At 36.3% G+C, this 22,330-nt stretch overlaps 1 protein-coding gene across 1 annotated transcript in view; it reads right to left on the bottom strand.

Annotated features, from left to right (window-relative positions):
• ANGPT1 (angiopoietin 1) overlaps positions 1-22,330 on the bottom strand; it is a 171,573-nt gene that overhangs the window by 52,384 nt on the left and 96,859 nt on the right. The window contains exons 5-6 of the mRNA XM_074846774.1: positions 9,770-9,897; positions 3,913-4,014 (exon numbers count right to left, since the gene is read on the bottom strand). Of these exons, the coding sequence (XP_074702875.1) occupies positions 3,913-4,014; positions 9,770-9,897 (230 nt within the window). The remainder of the gene's footprint in view (positions 1-3,912; positions 4,015-9,769; positions 9,898-22,330) is intronic.

Here is a 22,330-nt window from a genome sequence, read left to right as displayed (position 1 = left end):
TTGCCTCAAAGAACCAAAAGAAAAACCAGCTGCTGGTCAGGAAGATAGGAGATAGTTGCCATAAAGCTTAGAATTTCAGCTGTGAGTCTAACATATACAAGTGATCCTAATCTAGCTCATGGCATTATGAATGATTTAAAAAGTGATAGCTTGTTTTCATCAGAGAAAGGAAAATAGCAATACTGTAGCAATAAAGGCATGCAGTACAATTAAATACTGACATACAAGATAAAAAAGCTGGCTAGGAGAAGGAATGTTGTGGGCTAGCCAAGGCACGCAATTTCAAATACCTATTGAGAGTCTTTCTCGAATGACAGAAAGCAAGAAAATAATTTTAAAGGTCTGAGGAAGCCCCCAATAGACCTGACCCCCAAGAAGCCCCCCTAGGAAAATGATAGTGAATATCAGGCTGTTGAGTGCAGAATAACTTCTGTGAAATTCATGGGAATTATTAAACTAGACATGCTAAAAGGCTAGAGAATAAGGAATCCAATACTCCATCACTTAATTTGGCAAAAATGGAGACAGTAACTGGGAAAGGTGTGTTTATCCAAAACTGAAAAGCTGGAAATTGAGCAAGAAGACTTGATAGCCAAGTTAGCACATGAGCTAATAATTTACTTGGATTTGATTATTGCTAATCACTGCCTAATAAATGCCAGAAACTCTGTCTTAGAGAGTAAGCTTGTGGAAACCCCCCTTCTAATAGCAGAACAGGTTTGCAGATGGTAAGAGGTTTTTGTAACTATGTTCTCCTTTTAGAGGTCAAAACTCTAATATTGTGTTACATTCACTCCTCGGGCAAGGAAATATGAAAAATGTTTGAAACCTGCTTCAGGGTGATCTTAGCTGTTGTTAAAGAAATTACTTGTTGATCCACTTTAAATATTTCTGATAAGCAACAAACAGTATAATGGAAAATCCATCTCAAATTGTGAAAGAACAGACATAGTAGATACTGATAAGAAAAGGATGGAAGGATGAACTCACAGGGTTTCGTCTGAATTTCTCACAATTAGTATTGAAGGTACAAAGCTGAAATGGCCCAAGAGATTTCATAGTCAGAAATGAGTTCTTAGAAGCAAAGGCACAAATTACACTGCACAGCATAAGACTAATAACAAAACTGAACAATACCAGTAAGCACATATGCCACTAAGGAAGAAGATGGCATAACCAATCTGGCATAACAATAAATCTGCATAAAAGGTTATGTATTCATTAGCTATTTTACATACTAAAGAAAATGTAACTTTATGTTCCAGAGTGCAGATTGGATGCCAGTGGAAATTAAGCCAAAAGAACAAGGAGAAAAAGTTAGTAACACTATTACCGTAGTATCACTGACTTTGTGGCAATTTATGTATGGATGGAGTTGTATATCTCCTACTTTCAAAATATTTATGACTACTTTATCTCTCTCTTAACCTGTTCCCTCTTTTGTTGTCTGGAAAATATATTGAACAGGAATTGAATACTTCCATGTAAGCTGAAGGCACCAGCATGAAACTGAATCAAAGACAATGATTGCCTCATTGTTGCCAGGTGACTCTTTTGACCAAGCAGTCCTGTAACTCACTTTTGCAGAGAATACTCCATGTGTACCCTTTCCAAGTTACTTGCTGTAAGGATCTCAGCTTAGAGTCAGAGAAAATGTGCAATGGCCTCTTACAACTGGAACAGCCAATAACTTGTTAGGGCACTAGCAGTGCCACAGTTTGGTGGCCTGAGCTCCTGTTCAGCTCAGAAGCTTCAATAGTTTTCCAGATTCTTTTCCAATAAGAACTAAATGCATTGAAACTAAAAGAAGTCCCCATGACTTATTATTGTTATTACATTATTATTATATTGTTTATTTCCATTAGATTTGGAGCCTTAGTGAGATACAAGCACAACAAGAACGTCTTAGCAAATCTGGAAAGCTGTGTCTGAACTATGGGCTGAGAAAACACATATTAAGTACAACCACTCCAAGTGAGACCAAGTACCATCGTGTCCCTCACCACACTACCCAGTTTCCATTGGAAGAAACACCAAGTACTTGTGTTAGGAAGGAGAGGAGATGTGATCCAATAGACACCGCGCACCCTCTCTGAACAATGAGGGAATTAAGTCAGTGGTGTCATTGCCTTGAAGCTCAGACACTGTCACTTATTCCAGTTATCCACAGAGCATCCACCAGCCTCTGTCTTTCAACATTTGGTGATATAAGATAATCACAGAGGAGGGCATAACCTAGTTAGTTTGGTGAAATGGTTCATAGAAGCAGAGACAAGCCTAAATCTCATCTTTTCTCATGACTTACTTATAGGATATGTATCAGTAAAAATCTAAAACAGTTCCTTTTTATTTGGTAGAAGTAAATGATCTCTTAGAAGACTATGGTATTCCGAAAGAGAAGCAAAATTAATTCAGACTGCTTGAACTAGACAAAATCAACATAAACTAATCCTGAACAGGCTCACACTGTTGTAAAGGATAATGTGAGGAAAATGCTAAGTGAAGGGATATATATGAAAAAAGGCCACATGGGAAAACTTTAAAAAGAAGGGATGTTTTTATTAAATAGTCTAAGAAAAAGCACAGGAGAAAAAAACTGAGTAAATCTCAATAATTCACATGGTATGTATAAATTAAAACAGCCCATACGCAGAGAACAAGTTAGGTTGCATATACAAATTCTAATTTCCTCATAAGTAGAACTGCTAGAATCTTCCAATTTTGGTTCCCCAAAAATAAACTGATGTTTTATATTTTGTCTGACTCTAAACCAAAATAGAGTAAAACAGTTTTCAAGTTCCCTGCTAAATTAAAACTGTATGAATTCTAAAAAAAAAAAAAATAAAATTTTGCAAATCCGTTAAAAAATATCTATTTGTTATTTTAATATTATTTTTACTTCACATATATTATGAAACAAATTAGATCCTCTGGTTATCTACAGTAGCAGAGGTCTGACCCAAATCATTAGTTTTTACCCCTATCATTTGTATTTTCAAGTAATATAAAAAGATTATTAAGAAAGCATCCATAAATTCCAAAATTATATTTTGGTTCAATAATCTGATATTACAGTTATTTCTGAAATTGTAAATTCTGTAACAGAACTTTTTCCCATAGAAATTTTTACTGAACTGAACTTACTTTTATTTTTAAACATTTTAAACGGTCTCTTCATTTAGTGTTTTTTGAAAACTGCTGGGAAAAAGATTTTCCTCTTCTAGGCTGATAACACAGTTCTGAAAACTTCATTGGGAATGTCCTTGAAATCCAAGCCAGTCCTCAGGGACTCAGAGGAAGGAGCTCCATCAGAAAGTTTGATCAGGCAGTGAATTAAAAAACTCGGAAGTTATTTAGCTTGGAGTAAAATTTTTTCGAGTTGGCAAAGGGAAAATAGTCTGCTGAAGTCATGTCATCTCTAATTCGGTAGGTTATTTATTTTCTTTTAATCCTATTTGAAGTATCAACATTTCCAGTATATTAGCTTGATTGGCAGAGGTGTTGTATGACTTGGGATAAACCCCAGTAAAACTTTTCATTCCTATCTGAGGTGCTCCAAGTTCTAAAGGAGTTCCCCTCAGCTGAAAACATCCATGCATTAGGAACATCATCACATGCTTATTAACCCTTAACATCACAGCAAGTCAAAACTTCAGAGGCACAGACAGCAACATTCTTTAGTGCATGTGCCTGGGCCTGACCTCAGTAACTGATCTGAAAGCAACCCTAAATCATGGGCAATAACACTCAACTAATTTTGTAAAAAGAATATGACAAAAGGTAGCTCATAAAAGGCTGCAGGACCACACCATATCACCATAGGCAGAACTATCTGCTTACGATAATAGCAAGTATTATTTGAAATCTAACACTTCTATGAACTGTACAGGTAGTTCACATTTTACACCTTACCATTTTGTATTCCTTCCAGCTTTTTTGAAAATCCAGACTCCCATCTTCTCTGTGCTGTATAACCGTCCATCCTCCTCCAGCAATTTCCATATTGCAAAAGACCTATGCAGTAATAAAAATATCAAAACCACAATAAAACAAACTTGCATTGGAATCTTGTCATCCTAGGGGGAAAAAATATTTGTGAATAATGGAACTAAGGAAACCTCTTTTCCTGTGGATTAATGCCCTATGCCCTTGAATGTATTCCCAGCCACTTGATTACAACTGGAGCTCTCATGTTTAGTGTAATTGTCCCAGTAATGTCTCCTTTCAGCACATTACCCAAGCACATCACCTCCTCATTCCCCTCTGCACCCTCAGCTTTCCTCTTCACATTCTCTTCATGCTCTTAGCAGAATGTCATTCTGTCTAAGAAAGAATCTTCAGGAATTCTTACAGAAAATACCCATTCAAGATGTCCAAAACGTAGCACAGATGAGATTATTCTGCTTTGCTTCATAATGTTACCTATGGTGTGCCAAAACAGAAACAAGTGATGTCAGTCTAAGCGGCCTTATAGATGACAGAGGACAGATAGGAACAGGCTCAAGAGGGACAAGCTCAGAAGTTAAGACCTATACAGAACATGTAAGATCATACCCTGCCATCATTGCACTAAAAAAATTCTAACTTAAATACTGAGATTCTGTATATTAAGGATAATTTAACAATTTGTCAACTTTGCTGAAGCTTGATGTTAGAATATTGTCAACTGAAATCTGTTAATAATCTTAAATAATTCATATAATAATCAAAATGGATATTTAATTTTCATTCATTTTTCACACTTCTTGCATTATCCTTTCAAAAATATAGAAGATAATTATGAAAAAATGCAAATACTGTTTATCCATTCACATTCTTTGGTATGTGGCAAGTGATAGTATTCATTTTTGTTCTTATTTTTGTATGACACTTGATTTTAAGATCTAAGTTTCTCAGTGCTACTCATTCAAGCAAATTTTCCTGATTTTCATTCCCCTGTAGTTATCCATGTCATATTGGCTGTGCAACTACCTAAATTTCATTTTTCTGTGCTCTTGGATAGTTGTATCCTTCTTTTTAAGTAAGATGTTATATGTAAGAGAATTGAAGAGGTGTTACTCATCAGCTTAGCTTTTGGCATTCACATCAACAAGAGTCAATCCATTCAGCACTGGTTGGTAATTTAAAGCTTTAAGTTGTTTTGCCAAATTAAAGGTTACTATCTAATTCAGTTAAATAAAAATTTGTCCCTCAGTTGACTAGAGAACCATATTCTACCTTCAGGCAAAGCAATTCCAAATCTTTCCTACTCATAAGCATTGTCACAGTCATCCTGTGCAAGTGCTTTTGTTTTAACTTGCTCCAGGCATGCCGAGTGAAGTCTCTGTGTAGGTATAGGAAGGAAACAGAATACCGAACAGTGCAAACATGTGAACTTGATTTAGGGTAACCACAAGAAAACCCACAATTCGCTAGACAAACATTATCGCCCTATTCCTCCTTCGGGGAAGACACTGTGAGTCAAAACATTTATCTACAGGATTTAATTTCTTTAGTCTGATTTACAGTGAGAATTTCTAAATGATAGATTTATTTTCCTTATAAGTCATTTCAAGCTCCCATGAATCCATTGCCAATTTTTAAAGCATGAAATCCTCAACTGTATGAAGACTACTCATTTTAAAGACATGCGCAAACAAATGATGGTGTATATAATAAAATACCTATAAAAGGACTTTGATGTTTTCTGAATAATATAGCAAATTAAAAGAGAAAACAGCACAATGAAAGAAAGATTTACCAGCAGCACATTATTCACTAGCCATCATTGTGTGGTCTGGCACTTTCCACGGTGGTAGACACAAACACCTGCTGTATTAACAACAGTGCCAAGCTCATTATAGATGTTCACGGTGCACAGCTCTAGCCAACAAATGTCCCAGACTGGCTTCTGTCCCAGACAAGGTCAAGGCACTCAGCCATTAAACACCTTTTAACGTGTTTTGATATTTAACCCTCTACCAGAGAAGGATGAAGAAAAGGGACTTTGAATTTCTATGCATCTCTAGATTCTGAGTTTATCATCAATAAAATAACCTGATTTAGATTAAAAGAGCATCCAAAGCATTGTACTCTTGCCCTTCCTTAAATGGATGGGTTAAAATATTCAAGCTCCTAAAAGGCATATAAGGGATTATTTATACATATTTTAGCTTTATGGACTACATTATTATAAACATCATAATAACCATTTAGAGATAAGCCCAATTTTAAAGTAAACAAAAAGGGAGGGATAACCACAAGTCTACCTTGTTGGCATGGAGCAACAAGCTCAAGACCAGCCATTTGAAAGTCAGGGAATGTGCCTCTGCTATGCAGAAATGAAGCCTGAAGGTAACCATGTCGGGATGACCGTTTCCACAGTATAAGGGTCTATCATAAATTTAATGGGTTGAAATTCTGGCAGATATGCTCAGAGAGGTCATTGACAGCAAATTGGTAGGAAGTCCACAGGCAGAAAGTAGAGGGGAAGGAGTGAAGACTGCGTTCATGACAACAGTGGCAATTGCTTTTGCAGAGCCGTAAAGACCAGATACATAGATGTAGGAGTCTGGGCCGCGCTGGAGGGAAGTTAGTGCAGGCAGAAGAATGCAAGGACGAAGACAAGGCCAGCAAAATAAGGCTGGCAAAAACACACAAGATAGCAGATAAGTGAGAAACACCTGTAGTCAGCAAAAGCACACAAGTCTGACCAAAACAGGGTATGAGATAAGGGAGTTTTTGGCAAGTTTTGGGCTTTACGTACTAATTGCAATTAACCAATGCAAATGCTTGTAGAGGCGCGTGAACAGCGCGTGTAGATGACCTGTAGCCTATTAGAAGATAGATGAGTGCATGTACGGAACTTAGTAGAATATAAATGTAACCAGGATTGGGAAATAAAGGTGGATGATCTGATCATCATATTGGTGTTGTGTTGTTCCTGTTCCCGCATGGAAAAATAAGGACCCCGGCTAATGGTGACCCCGACACATAGATACCACTAGTAATTAATAACATTACATTTTCAGTGCAGTGCACCCAGAAGTTGGTAGAAGTCATGCTTGTGAGGGAGTTGGAGAAGACAGTAAGAGAGTCAAATACACTAATCCAAGGGGAGATACAGAGGTTCTGTATGCACTCAGACCAGTCCCCCTGGTCTACTTCAGCTCCTGAAAGTGACATGCTTCCTTCAGCTCCTAAATGGTGACAACCTCACTCCCGCTGCTCCTCTGCTTCTCAGCAGCCTCTGCTTCCCCTGTAGCTGACCTCACCTCTGCAGGGGATTAAGAGGACTCTTCTCACCTTTGATTCACTATGGCCTAGAGACAATCATTTGTCAACACCATCAGGCATTGCACACACACACACACACACATCAAAGTAAGCCAATTAATTAGCTTAATATTTAAGCCTATTTTTTTTTTCTCTACCCATCTTAAAAATATGCAATATTATTAAGATCCTTTTAAACCAAAATGAGTCACTAATTTTTGATGCAGGGCTGGAAGACTAATGAACTAAACTAATGAACTGTTGAAGCTAGGAACATGAAAGAAAAATTGCCATCTAAATTTGTAAGCATATAAAAATGAGGCATATAAATGGTATGGAGCTGTAAGCATGGAGGATAATTTTCTATGAATATATGAAGGTAAAACCAACAAAGAACTAGAACGGACAGTAACATTTGTATATATGACAAAAGGATATTTTCTACTGAATTTCAGGATTCTAGTAAGTATCCCTTAGGAAATACAAAATTAAATGAAGATATATTTTTGTGAGTTGAAGTATAAAATTACTATAAATAAGACAGTTGCCAGTGGCTGTATTACAGGAGATACAATATATTAGGCCTCTTAAGACATGTCAGAGTCTTGCGTTGTGGTATCCAGATAACTAAGCTGGCTTTAAACAAGCAGGTATGTCTCCATGGAGTACCTATCAGGTTATTAACTTGGTTCCCAGAGCTATCTAACTGTGTCAGTGTGATGCTACCTCTGGGCTAATTAGTCCTGGCACAGTGCTGCGTTGATGTGATTTTGAAGCCATCTCAGGTAGAGTTAGTTCAGCTATCTCTGCACAGCACTAACTTGTACGCTGTTAATACGACCTTAATGTCTGAAAAAACATCTGTTAAAGCAATCACACTCTTCACTTGACTAACATGAACATGGCTGGGATCAGCTCTTGCTGTGTTATTGCTAGAGCAAGACAGAAACAGGTGGTAGCAGAAACGCCCTCAACACACACATGCATTTTCTTGCTAAAACAGGAAGCCTCCAGGAAAAAAGAATGCAATGGTATCAGCTGAGTTGTGCTGCCCGTATTGATTGATAGCAGCGTCTGCAAACAGGGATACAGTGGAAATACAGGGTGGCTTCCATAGTGTCACTGTCCTTATATTACCAGTGAAGTGGGTTTAAGATAAATATACCAGATGCATTAGTGCCACGTTACTTTCAGATAACCATTGTTTTTCATTTCACCCCAGCTTCTGGGGATGGTTTATGAACTTTAATAAGGCTAAGAAAAGCCACTGCCTATTTGTACGTGCAATTTGGACTTTGATGATATATCTCTATTTTGAGTGCTTCTGCAGAACTGCTTTTATTGTTCTTGTCCTGTTCAGTAATGCTTAAAGGGATTTCTGTATTTTATGTCATGTCAATTATTTTTCCATTCACATTCACCAGAGTTATATTCGTCTTTGCCCATAGCATTCTCTCACCTCAATTCTACTCATGGTTTAATGAACTCTTATCCCTCAGTAAACCATAACATCTTGACATTTACAGGCTTCCAGATACCTCTAATAAAACCAATTCAGTTTAGAAATAAGTTTTACATATCTTAATATCATCATGACTATAGAATATAACATCAGTAATATTTGTTACTGTGTTTTTCTGTTTTCAGGATCACCATTTTAATGCAGTCAGAATAAATTCACTAGACAGATGTGGTTTCCTCCCTCCTGTTTGGCCCACTTTCTGGACAATGCTGTATTTTTTACTCCCAGGTAATCAGCCCTTAGCTTTGTTTGGGGCTGCTTCCAATAGTGCCCTGTCAGAGGGAGAGCCAGCATTCCTCCATGTGTAAGTTAGGCTTAGGTTATTCTCTCAAACTCCTAGCTTCAGCTGACTCAGGTACCTCAGCAACAAAAGTCTTCCCAAAAAACAGTCTCCTTTACAGACTAATGTTTCATTTTAATCAAAAAAACTCTTCTAAGGATCTTTTTTTTGCAAAGTACAGGATTATACATGCTTCATCGCTTCAAACATTGCTAATATTCAGCATGTTGTGTTCTTTACAGCCAAAAACCATTCTTCCTTGTTCCCTACAAAAGAAGCGGAATTTTTATAAATCTTTATCTTTAAAAACTACCCATTCTGCTATTTCTTTCCCTGTGCTACCAGATAATTCCCCTCCACCCGTTTCCTCATTATAGTACTTTACTAATTCTCTTCTAAACTTCATCGCAGATTTATTTGCAGCCATAGTCTGATTCAACTGAACTTGTCAAGTAGGAGAATTTGAGTCAACTCTTTAGTGTATGTTGGATCTTAGGAAGGACTCTCTGTCAGAGAGAAAGTAATATGTCTAGAATAATACAGTTTGTCACTTTCTTCATTCTAGTGTATTTTTTTTAAGACTGAATACAGCCCAGGTTATTCATACCAGTACAACCCTTTGCAGAATGAGAACTTCAATAAAGGCTCTGAATGCTCCTTTAAAGCCAGACCAACATCCTATCAACAAACAAGAAAATAAAACAAGTATTTACCTTTTTAGGATCTGACACATTGTTAATATAAATAGTGTAGACCCCACTTTTGTTAAAACCAGATTGGTATACATCTGCACAGTCTCTGAAAGGCTTTTCTTCTTCCTTTTTTGCATTCTTTAGTAAAACTGCAAAACAAAAAAAAATATGGTAAGTTACAACAATCTTAAGCATTTCTGTATGAAGAAAGTGCACTTTTGTACATGTATTCATTTTAAACATACACAGTAGTAACTACTATGGTTCTTACGCAGTTAGTGCATTTGGTAAATTCTAATAGAGAAGTAGTGTGAAACTTTCAGACAGATGGCAGAGTAGGCACCAGCAGAAGTAAGTCATGATGCAAATAGCTAAACAGCATCCTGTCTACCGAGAGGTGAACACAGCATTCCTTCTGAGGGCAAAAGTCTGTGCAGCTGCAGGTGCTGCCTCTGACTCAAGCTGTCTCTGGGAGGTTGCCAAAGAATTCCACAGAGATGGCAGATGGAGGTGGAAAATTTGTTCAGTGTTGTGATCAACAGATGCTCACTTAAGACAGCAATGCAGAACCCTGGAAGGAAAGAGCTTGTGCCCTTCCTCCATGAGGTGTTACCTTTTAAGCAGCCTAGGGACTTGAGGCAAGGGAGCTGTTTGCTTAAGGTTATTTTTTTGGCAGAGAATTATTTAATGATTTTCATATCTACATACATAAAAGTTGTTAGGCACAATTAGTGGAAAAAAAGAAGAAAAATCAGTGCTACTGAAATCAGTTGTTTAGAGTCATGATGTTTTGAATTTATTTTTAGCTCAGAACAGGAAAACAATTAATGTTAAAACACCAGTGCAGATCTTGATCCTGTATATTGAAGACAGACCACATATATGATTTTGGGCTCAGAAATCAGGAGGGCAAGATAATTGAGGATCCCAGTCTTGAACAACCAGGAGATTCCCTGTAGAAGGAGTAACATCTGAGAGTGTTCCTTCACTTTCACAAACAAAAGTAGCATGACCCCACAAGGATATGACTTCATTCCAACAACACATACTTTAAGCACATCAGGATTCCCATGGAAATCCATCAGTCTACTCAGATTCTTAAAGTTAAACATGCCTTAAGTGCTGTGCAGGATCCGGGATGGCACTTCATTAATCCCTACAATAAAGAAACAATATTTAAGTCCTGCAGATGCACTGATTGTCTGGTGACAGACACATCTTTTTTGGTTTTGGCTTGAAAGTGTAAGTTACAGGTACAAAAAGGACTATGAATTATTCGCTCTCAAAGAATGTGGCCTGTGCTGCAAAACTGATGCTTAATGGCAATGGTGTGCAAAAAAGCAATGGCCTTGCACATCATGTGGGACTATCCAGGCTATAAGATGGTATGCAGTAATGCCAAGTCTTTGTAGTTTGATATACTACCCTGCGTCTGAACACCTCAAAGCAGCATTTTAGGATGGCAAATTCCTGCCAGATGAATTAGAATTAATACCATTTCACAGATGGGGAAACTGAGGAAGAGAAAGGTTAAACGTTTTACCTCAGTGATTTTGTGAAAAGGTGAAAATTGAAAAATAGTGAGAAATCCACTCTTGAACCATAAGACTATCCTGCTCTCTAGGTAAGCATTTTGCACACATAATATTCTTTTTTCACTTCTATGTGTTTTACTTTGTTCTTTTAAAATTTGATTTTAGCAAACAAAACCCCCTTACATCTCCCTTTCCATGTATTTGCTGTATATTTATTATTTTTATCCAACACCATCAATAAAAATAAAACCTGGTTCATAAACTTGCATATGAACTTCAATTGGAAAATCAATGGCTTTGAAACTTGGCTATATTTGGAAAAGGTAGTGCTGGCAACGCAGTAGATGACACACTTCCCTGTGAGATGGCAGGGAATGAAGTCCTCAACAAGGTACACAGCAACAATACACTCTCTCAAAGGTGCCATTTTTTTGATAAGACATAGAACTGTCACCTTCACAATTTGTGTTAAAGATTTCACGGTACTTTCCTGTAAGCAGATGGTGTTAGTATCAATGGCCGAAGTCCAACCTGAATAATTACTTGGCGCTGGAGCCAAAGCCTAGAGGAGTTAAAGCAAAGCTTCTCATTGATTCCAGGGGGCTTTAGATTAGATCCACTCTTCCTGGCCTGAATTTCTCTAATGCTGTTTTTTCAACAGCAGACATCAGTCTTTCTCGTCTAAAAAAATGTATTTAGTTGTGCAGAGGCAGAGTGATGATTTCCTTGAGTCTTAAACTTATATTTTAATATCTATATGTAAAGAGATTATTTTACCTCTATTTAACTGTTATACACACATTGAAAATCACTTGGAAAGAACTACTTAAGAGTCAGTCAAGGAAATCTGAATTAGGTTCTTTTTTAACTGAAAGTTACACAAAAAAATCATGAGTATATCCTAAAGTTCATATTATTTAACTTTTAAACAAAGTAATATTTTATTTACAGAGTAATTAGAATTAGATTTGAAAATAATTTTCTAAGCAGATTGATCTCTAGGAAGCATATTTAGAAATAAACTTTTTCCTCATGCTTAAAGACTAGAAAAAAAACACAATAGAAATGCTGTTGATGTAAGAGATGAAGGTGGCAAGGGCAAGGGCAGATAGATGCCATAGATATGCCCAGTTCCTTCAGTCCTTCCTCTCAGAATACCTGAGATCACATACAGAAGGTAGACTAAGCAACCCAATACTCTTTTTTGCAGCAGTGGCTTTTATTCAGTGAAGCACTGTAGCCAGAAGATGGCTTTCCTTGGGTGCCTCTCATCCCCCTTTCAGGAGCTGGTGCTCCCACTGGAAGAAAAACATAGCTCCTTGTGAAGGACCTGAACTTTAACAGATTGCAGCACAGCATATTAAGCATGACCAGCACAAAGTTTAGTTTTTCTTAATACATCAGACTGCAACAGCCCAAAGTTATCAGAAAATGCATACTCAGGAATGTTACTGGTAATGTTCTTTTAGGGTAATATATGTTTTTTCTAAGGTTTGCTGTTGTTTTTCTAACTTAATATTCCATACAATTTCCAAACCACTTCTACCTACTATAGCTCCAGACTGTTTTTTCTATAACATTACACAGACCTTGAATGCTTTATACATTAAGTGAATTTCCTGAATCATGTATTGGCTCACATATGGTAGATGTGTAAACAAATTTTTAAAAAAGTAACAAGGCTCAGAGAAAGCAGTTCTAAACCAAAACACGTAGCCATTACCTTTCTTTGTTCAGCTTCAAGATCTTAATTTACTTTACAGATTTCTAAAGTTAGTTTAGCTATTTTCAAATACAATGTTTATGCCAAAGTTTTATGTACCAGGACAAAAAGATAAGTCTATGTCAAGCAAATAATATTATAATTCTTGAAACCTGAATGCTTAGCCAAAATTTGGACCCCGAAGGGGTTTTTTGATTGCCTTTTCTGGATGAATAAACTGGTGATGAAGCAATTATGCCTATGTGGAAAATCCTGCTTTCTTGAACAAAAGAAGAATTAACAAGAGAAATAAGTTCTTCTTTCATTGCACTTCTGAAAGTCTTTTGGTTAATTTTTAGACCAATAACTTTCTCTTTGAGCTACGCTACATGTGTTTCCTTACTTGATGAAATATTTTTCAGTTATCAGTCTTTTGGCTGTTTCCTTTCCTTGATGCCCTGGATAATGATTTGAGTCCAGGTAATACACCAGGTACCATGCAGAGCCCTATCAGATGGCTCCTCCCATGTAGAGTCAGCAGCCCTGGCAGTGCAACTGCTCTGCAGCCCTGTGGAGAAACAGGAACCCAAATCAATGAGGTTTCTGCTCACTCACAGGCTGTGAACTATCAGGGCTGAGTAGCTGTTCTGCTTCTACTACTAACAGGGTATTAACCTTCAGTAGAAAGCTAGGGTTGGAACTTGAAGTTGTAGCATCTTCAGTTTTCTTAGAACGGGTTGCTGGCGCTTGCAAGTAGAGCAAAAATACGTAGGGCCTTTTCCTGAAAAACTAGTCAGGAAAATCCCTTAATTGATTGTTAGTTGTGTGTGCCTCTGTGTAGGGTGAGACTATTTTTCTGCTATCAGTTATGAAAATAAGTCAATAGTAAATGAGTTTACTAGTTCCTAATAGCTATCACAAATGAAGGATGCCTGCTTTTCTGTCCAGGTTTAAAGAAATACAAACTGACTACTAAGAATAAATAGCTCTGAAATATTTAGTAATCTAGTTTTCCTCTAGAAATATGAAATTTAAACCACACAATATCTATCTTTTTTCCTATCTGCATGAAAATTATCTAATCTCATCTCTACTAGAAAAAATATTTTAAAAATATTATATTTGATTTTTAAAATGTATATTTCTGACTGTTTTTGAGAAAATGAAGTGGTTATCTCACTGCTTTTCAAGTATCCATCATATATTTGGTGAATGAATAGTGTAGTTTGTCTGTAAGCAATAAGGAACGTTAAACTGCAGTTCATTATGTTGATAGAATCAATAAAATCACATTTGCATTTACTAAATTATTTAAGATCTGAACTGCCATGTTTGTGAAATCAGTTGAGACTGAGTTAATCACTAGAGCCTTACATCCTTTAGTGATACTGCCAGCAAATGAAAGGCAGCTGTTGGGTATTTTGCATGATAGTGACCTATTTGGACAGATATGCAGAGATTTCTGCAGTGTCTTAGTGAATTATTACATTTTCATTGTTTTAATGTTTTATTTACATGAATCTAATTTTCCTATAGGATTTAATAATCACTATACATACCAAAAGACATTTAAAACAAAATCCTTCATGCATTTGAAGCCAGAAAGGGAAAAGTCTCTCTCCATATCTTACTGGCAAATATAATTGACCTAAATTTTATCTGTTCTATCAAAAGTATCTGAGGTGAACATTTCTGTCCCCAGATGAGCAGCTTCTGAAAAGGAGAAGGTTGTAAATTGATGGTTTTACCTACAGCTGTAGGATCCCGGGACAGGGTCATTCAAGGACTACCAAATGGCAGTTTCTGTCTAGATCCAGATTGCAAATACATTTTGCCTTATTCTTGTCATGGTTCCAGACATATAGTGGGGAATCCTACATTTCTGTAGGAGACCCTGCATCTCTGACCTCTTTCCCAGACATTTGGGTGCAGCTGCTGTGCACCACCACAGTTCCAGTTATGATGGCAAATAGTGCCTGGCTCACGAAGAATCAAATCAGGAACAGTTTGCTAATGTTATCAAAAGGATGTCAGTCAAATACCCCCAGTGAGGAGGCCTGGAACATGTCCCACACATGTATGTATGTTCCCAGACCTAGCAGCAGGAACCACAAACAGATCTGACAGAGAAACAGTGAAGATTATTTTTGTTTTGAGATGGAAAAATATGCAAAGAGTTACAGCCACTCAGTTTTTGCTGACTTACAGCCAGAGGTATAGTCTGTTTTTTAAGTGGTCTAGTTTTGCATATACCAACCTCCACTTGAGAACAAACATTAAACTGAAACCTAATAGCTGGCTGTGACATCCAACTATTCCCTACAACAAGACAACCTTGTGACAATGCAGTTGTGCTGCAAAAGTTAGACAAATCACAGGGAAAGGCATAAACCTGGAGTCTGACTTCAAGTCAGATATGCTTTCCAGATAACCACAGTGTTGCCTACAAACTAAAATGGTAGTCATAAAAGAGCACATTTGTGTCCCTGTCAAAAAGGACTTAAAAAGTGCATTTTCTGGATTGTAGTTTGTTCAGGTACATAATACATACTTTGTGTTTTTCCTCTCCAAAAACTATTTCTGGATTATTAAAGTTACCACTGTCAACCAATAACCAATGTGAAAAATAATTAGAAAATTACAATCCATTGACATGTATGAAATTGAAAAAAGTATTGCAGTTACTTATTACTGATAAAACATCAGGAACTTTTTATGCAACTAGCTAGTTAAGTAAAAGTTTTAAATGTGAACTTCTATGCATTTAGTACCCAATTCTAAATTATTATAAAGACAAACTACCAACACCTGATTTAAAACTTTCTCCAGCATCAACTTTATTTCCTTTTGTATTAATACTATGTTTTATTTTTGTCTCCACAAAGTCTGAATATCATTTTTTTTTAAAAAAAAAAAAGGAGGGAGCATAATAATATGAAAGCTGCTTCTGAATATCTTGGAGTCCAGCAGTCTTCTCAGATAAGTCATTGTTGTGCATGATTGTGTAATCACATCTGTTTATTAGGAAGGTGAGAGAAAGTTTAGGTCTGGAGCTTGGACATATATTTTCTTTCCAGCAAAGTATACATTCACCAAAATGCTTTTCAAAGTAATATTTCTTTGTGAGATTGCTCTGAATATGACAAAAAGAGCTGGCGAAAGGCAAATTGGGAAAAAAAAAAGTTCATTTTGGCTGGAATTGGAATAAAATATTTCTGTTCTGGGAACTATTACTCCATAATCAAGTTTATACAGTATAAATTTGCAGATTCTAGTTTATAAAACTTTATTGTCAAGGCTCCTATTAATCCCAAATGAAGTTAAGAGAGTGGTTATACCAGGCTACATTGCCACTCCAGCCTCTCCAGTGTCCCATCTCTAGCATCTATCATGGAGCTTCCTCACCAGACTTAATCTTTTAACCCTCACTGCTCTTCTGTTTTTTCTTTGCTTGCACCCTCATAATTATTTATTTTCTCCTTATTTTCTTTTTCTTTTAGGCCTTCCCCTGTCCAGGAGGACCCTAAGGTTTTTCAAGGGCTGGGCTAACACCTGGCCCAAAAAAAGAGTCTTAAGTTGGAACAGATGTCCAAAGCAGATGACTGGAGAACAGAATAAGAGCAGGCAAGCATATCCAGGAATTTATAACATAGGTTCTTCCTCTGTCAGATATATCTGTATATTTAATAATCTTTGAAAGAATTTTCTTCCATGAATTTCTCTAGTTACTTTTTTTGAAGCCATATGAATTTTAATTATTCACAGTGTCCCATACCAAGGAACTCTGTAAAGGTACCACATGAAAGGCAATCTCCCACTGTTGCCTTTTAACCAGTATATTTCAGATCGTGACCCTTCATTCTTAGCTGAAAGTGTCAGTAATTCTGCATCCATGCTCTACAAGACATCTATGATTTCTACTGCATTCTCCTACTACCTTTTACACTGCCTGAAGTATCTCTGAAATACTTAATGGATGTTATTTCACATCTTCGATCATCTGTCTGTAACTTTTTCCGTCTTTTTTTCCTTTTTTTTTTTTCTTTTTCTTTCCGGACTCGGGGTCCAATCCTTTATACAGTATTTGAGTACATCATGAATTGTACTGTGGTACATTTTTTTCTGATTTTCTTTCTGTTTCTTTTTAATAATTTATAAAATACTATTTTCATTTTGACCATTAATAGGCAAGTAGCACCTACTGTGTCTTTCACTCAAGATTTCCTTGGGAGCTTACCTTGAACTTACACAGGTATTTTAGAAGGTGTGAGAAATCGGAACTCTAGAATTCCTTCCTCACCCCAGGCACACTCAAATGCTGAATGATTAGAATGGAAAATGCTGCCCTTCATTTAAGTGTTCAGAGTTTATGACAGTATAAGTAAATATATATATATATACACACATTTTTAATGTCTAAGAGAGCACTTAGTAATAACCCAAAACCCAGTGCAATGGCAGGGTGTCACTTAGAGGAGCAGTGCTCTTCCTGCAGTTTCTGTTGATTGTAGACTGCCTCCATAGCCACAGAATGAATCAGTTAATAGGAGATCTGTCAGAAAGTGTTTTGGTTTGGTGTAGGAGGGCAAGAGGGGAGGCTGGCATGGGGTTTTTCTTTGCTTTGTTGTTTTGTTGTTTTGTTTCTTTGTTTGTTATACAAGTTTGTCATTCCACTGGAGCAGCTCAGTGATCTGATTCATCTTGTGACCCTACAATCGCTAAACTAGATGGAGAAGTGGAAGGATTTTGTTTCCAAGGAGCAATGACAAAAGCAAAAATAGCCCCTTTGCCATCAACCCCTAGCCCTTCATGGCTGCACGCAAGGCTTTTACTGCATATAGGAGGCCCAAATGGATGTGCAAACCTGTCTTAAATACAATCCAGCACAACTATGAGGCCATGCTGAAATGCAGTTAGTAGGGCTACAATGACTCTACCAGCCTAGGAAGTAGTCTAGTCTCAGATTCCTTAGGAGCATTAAGGTTCATTACCTACAAGAATTTCAGATTCATATTTCTAAGGTGGGAAGGAAAGAAAAAAGGTGTAGCCAATTAGATGCCTCACATTTACATTTACAGAAATGTTTTAACAGCTAACAGATTACTTTTCCCTCCCACACACCCTCTAAAAGTACGAAGTAAAAAAGGCAAACCATTGCATAGCAAGAGCACTTGAGCTATTAAATAAAACTCAAGCTATTAAATAAATAATTTAAAGCAGAATTTCCCTCCTGTAGTGCTGCAGGAATTGACTCAGTCTTGGAAAACATTAACGTAGTGAGCTTTCATCCTCTCCAGGGCATAATTATTTACTACCTAATAAATTATCAACAGTTATCAAGTTTGTTTCCCAATAAATTCAGCCTTAGTGACTGGTAACAACAATAATACTTCAATTCACTGTGCATTTGAAAGACATCACTTAGGAATACCATAAAATGGTCCTCATTAGTGAGCTGAAATAGAATGTCTTATGGCCCATTTACAAAGAGATAAAGACACTTAATTATCCAGCTGCAATATAGTTCCCTAAGAGTTTCTGCTTGAGACAGCAATTTTGTGAGTAATCAGCCATTCACTAGATGAGAACTAAAGAAGTCTTTCAAGAACTTCTACAAGACAGATTAAGCCAGTGGCTTTGTTTAATATTTCCAGTGTCCATATTTCTTTAATTGATTTATATTTTTCCACACAGGCACCGTAATGTGCATTTAGTGTTTCCAGCTGAAGAATGGTATGCATACAAAGAAATTTTTCACTAACAAGCCATTTGGGTGACACCAACAGCCTTGTTAGTTGGTTTATATATGCTGATGTCCCCTGTCATATCTTTGGTGTGAGTTTTCACAAAGCAGAGTGAAGAGGGATTTGACACTGAGATATACTGTAGGAATGAAGGTGGATAATTGATTTCAATATTAACAATCAAGATTCAAATGTAAAAATGTGTACTTAACATATTAATTCTTCAGTACTAATAAACATTGACCTCCTGTTGCGACCATCAACAAGTTAATAGGGATAAAATATAGGAATCCTCAATTCTGTTCTGAAGAATTTAAATATTTTCTCACTGACATAAATTTCAAATGCTGCACATTCAAATTGACTTATTTCAGTAATGAATCTCTATTAAACCACATCCTGGCTTGATCCTACACTTTGTTGCATTTTATTACACAGCATAACTTGGAAACTAAGGGATACTTGCCTGAGCAAGATAAGAAAATATTTTTATTTTTAAATCATGATGATTTGGAATTAATATTGTTATTTAGTTAGTTTTAGAAAAACAAGAATGTAAAAATAATCTGTTCCAATGTAGATATTGATCATATAAAGAGCAGCACTAATATCATCACCCTTTAACAAATAATATGGAGAAAAAAGTTACTTGCATATACAATTCAGCTCATAGTGAGAGAACTCACTTAAGAAAAGTGACTTTGTTGACTCTAAAGAAGTCTAGACCAGGAGTCCATATCTACACTGTAAATGTTAGGTGAGTCAGGTGAGGCTGACCCCCAAAAACTCTTACTGGAGCTTTCTGAGCATATCTGAAAAATGCATATCCATACAGAAAGTCTCCAAAGTAAACAGGAAATCTATAGCACCTGAACAGAAAAAAACAAGAAACAAAATAAAGCTGGTGCTGATGTGTATGTGTAATTGAACATCTACACAACTGTAAAAGACAACCTGGCCTCCAGCTGCAGCCCTGTAGTGCTTTGCACCTCAGCGGGTCCACGCGCTCAATTGGATCCAGCTACAGTAAGGGTAAGGGGACCCCTCTTCCATGACACTAAGTGCAAAATTAAGATTCAATATTTCCCCAGCTTTCAAAATGTAAAGAAAGGCAGATCAAAAAGTGGAATGCTTCTTTATAATAATGAGCTTTGTGAGTTGCAGGTGAACATTTCCTGATAGCATTCTGCTGATCTCTTTTTAAACTAAAGTTATTGCTGTTATTGCTTTAAGATGTCTTAAAAAAAATGAAAGTTCTCATAAAATCTCTAAAGCAGGAGGAAGTAGAGAGAAACTGAGCAAATGGATGTTTTCTGTATTCTTGAACACACATACTGTCAACCTGAGCTGAAGTTATTTGCTTTGACATCTTTGGGGACTAAAGCAGAACTTCATGACAGAATAAGGTAAGTGTGGAACACCACAAGGCTTCAGTGCATTAAATGAGGTTTTGTTTAAAGCTCTGCTGTGGTCACTCCAAATTTGTCAAGTGTGTGTTTTTTAATTAATCCTTAATTAATATTAAGAAAAACAACCTTAATAAAATATTGGAATTCGTAGATGAAAAGCATCATTTGTTATTACATTGCAGTATGTTATAACACACTGTAATAAAAATGCAATTTCAGATACAAGGAAAAAAGTCTTGCACTTTATTCTTTTCTTATAACCAGTCACACTCCTGATCCACCTCAGACATACCACCTGCAGCCAAAGTTGGTCAGAAACTTCTGTGCATCTAGCAAAACCTCATTTTGCTTGCTTCTGTGTTTCAGAAGAAAAATAATGAAGTGACTTACATGCCATGCTCTAGGTTTCTACCTCACTAGTTATGACTTATCACGTTGAAAGAAACCTTACTAATGTCAAGGATGAGGTACAAAGAGGAGGCAAGTGCTTAAGGAATGAAAAGATACTGTTAGGGAAATGGTACCAGACAAAACATGCTGTCACCTCAAAATATATCTCAGATGAGTACACATATTATTCTTTCTGTGCACAGAAGAAAAATGACCAAGAACCATATCATACAGTCTTACTCTTCTACACTGCTGCCTAAAGTCTATTTAAATATCCTCATTATTGTATTCCAATATATGGCTGAATCAATATAATATAGAAAATTTGTCTTGCTGAACACAGTCCAAACATTAAGGTTTAAAATTGCCTTTCAGAACACCTGAATCTGTTATTCTATCCTGGGATTCACACTGGGAATTTTTTTTTTTTTTTTAAATACTAGCTTGTATTATATAAGGTGTCTTTGAAGTCTTTCTAATGAAGTAGGCCAGCATCACTGCTGGGACAATTCTACTTATGTCAATGGTGTTTCCCCTGTGCATGTAACCTTCAGGTCATTTCTTTGAAGTTTTCATTCTATTCTCATTCACTTCAGCATAAATTTTAACATAATAACAACTGCAGTCTAAGAAGTGGAATAGACTCTTTACTGTTTAATATTTTAAATAAAATAATTGCTATGCCTTTTAAAAGCATGAATTCCATTCAAATACATTTTTGGACATATTTACTTTTCCTGCATAATTTTCTAAAACATGAAAAGTACCCATAAACCAGGAGATTTGTACCTTTTCAGAAATGCCAGACCCACTAACCACGTTATTTACTTCATGAACTCAGTAGGCACTTCTGGGAGGTAAATTCTTAACATATATGTGTATTATTTTGAGAATTAAGCTTAGCTTCTTGTCAGCATTCAAAAGGAAGTTAATGCTTCATTCCTCTCCTACTAGGAGGTCACAAAACCAGACATCTATGACAAAACTTTCTCTACCGCTCTATTAGTTCTCTGAAGTGTATAGGTTTAGACCAAACATTTTAACAAGGTATATTATTATGCAGTCTGATGGACAACATAAAAAACAGGAAAATGAAAATAAGTTTATGGTTAAATATTCTTTCCCATTGAATTTTTACATTCCCTTATCCTGTGGGTAGGAGTACTTGGGCAGCTACCCTAAGTTACACAAATTAATGTTAACACAATAGACACTCTAGATCTATTTTCTTATACTGGAATAAAAAGACAATGTATTTGAAAAGATATGTGACTTTTGACTGGGCACATTTTGTGATGTTTGGCTTGAAACATAATTTCCCACTGGACCAATATTATTTCTAAATTCCTTGGTTTGAGTTTGCATACACTTTGATGATGATATTGCCTATTGCTTAACATAATTTGTAGTGTATTCTTTGTTTTGTTTTTTTTCTTTTTTTCAGTGATATTTGTGTGACTATGTAGCGCTATATATCCTTTTCATAAGTAATTTTCCTGATGTGCAAGCTTAGAAAGTCTGTCACTAAACTATTTTCTGTGTTACAGATTTATTGTTCGACAGTGACAGCAATGTGCTATATGCTTTATCCATCCTCAGACAATACTCAAATTAGTATGAGAATGAGCAGATTAAAGAAAACCATAATCACAAAATATTTCATGACTTTTACAAAGAATGATGTGATCTCTATCCAACTCATCTTCTACAGGTGAAGGACTTCTACAGTCTTGGACATAGTCATGTAATATCTCTATAGTGTTTAATTAAGCTTTCACCTCAATGTTTGTACTTCTCCATCT

The sequence above is a fragment of the Strix aluco genome, chromosome 1 (assembly GCF_031877795.1).
Source record: "Strix aluco isolate bStrAlu1 chromosome 1, bStrAlu1.hap1, whole genome shotgun sequence".
Taxonomy (NCBI): Eukaryota; Metazoa; Chordata; class Aves; order Strigiformes; family Strigidae; genus Strix; species Strix aluco.
The sequence above is the reverse complement of the archived record's forward strand: the minus strand, read 5'-3'. Positions and strand labels throughout refer to the sequence as shown.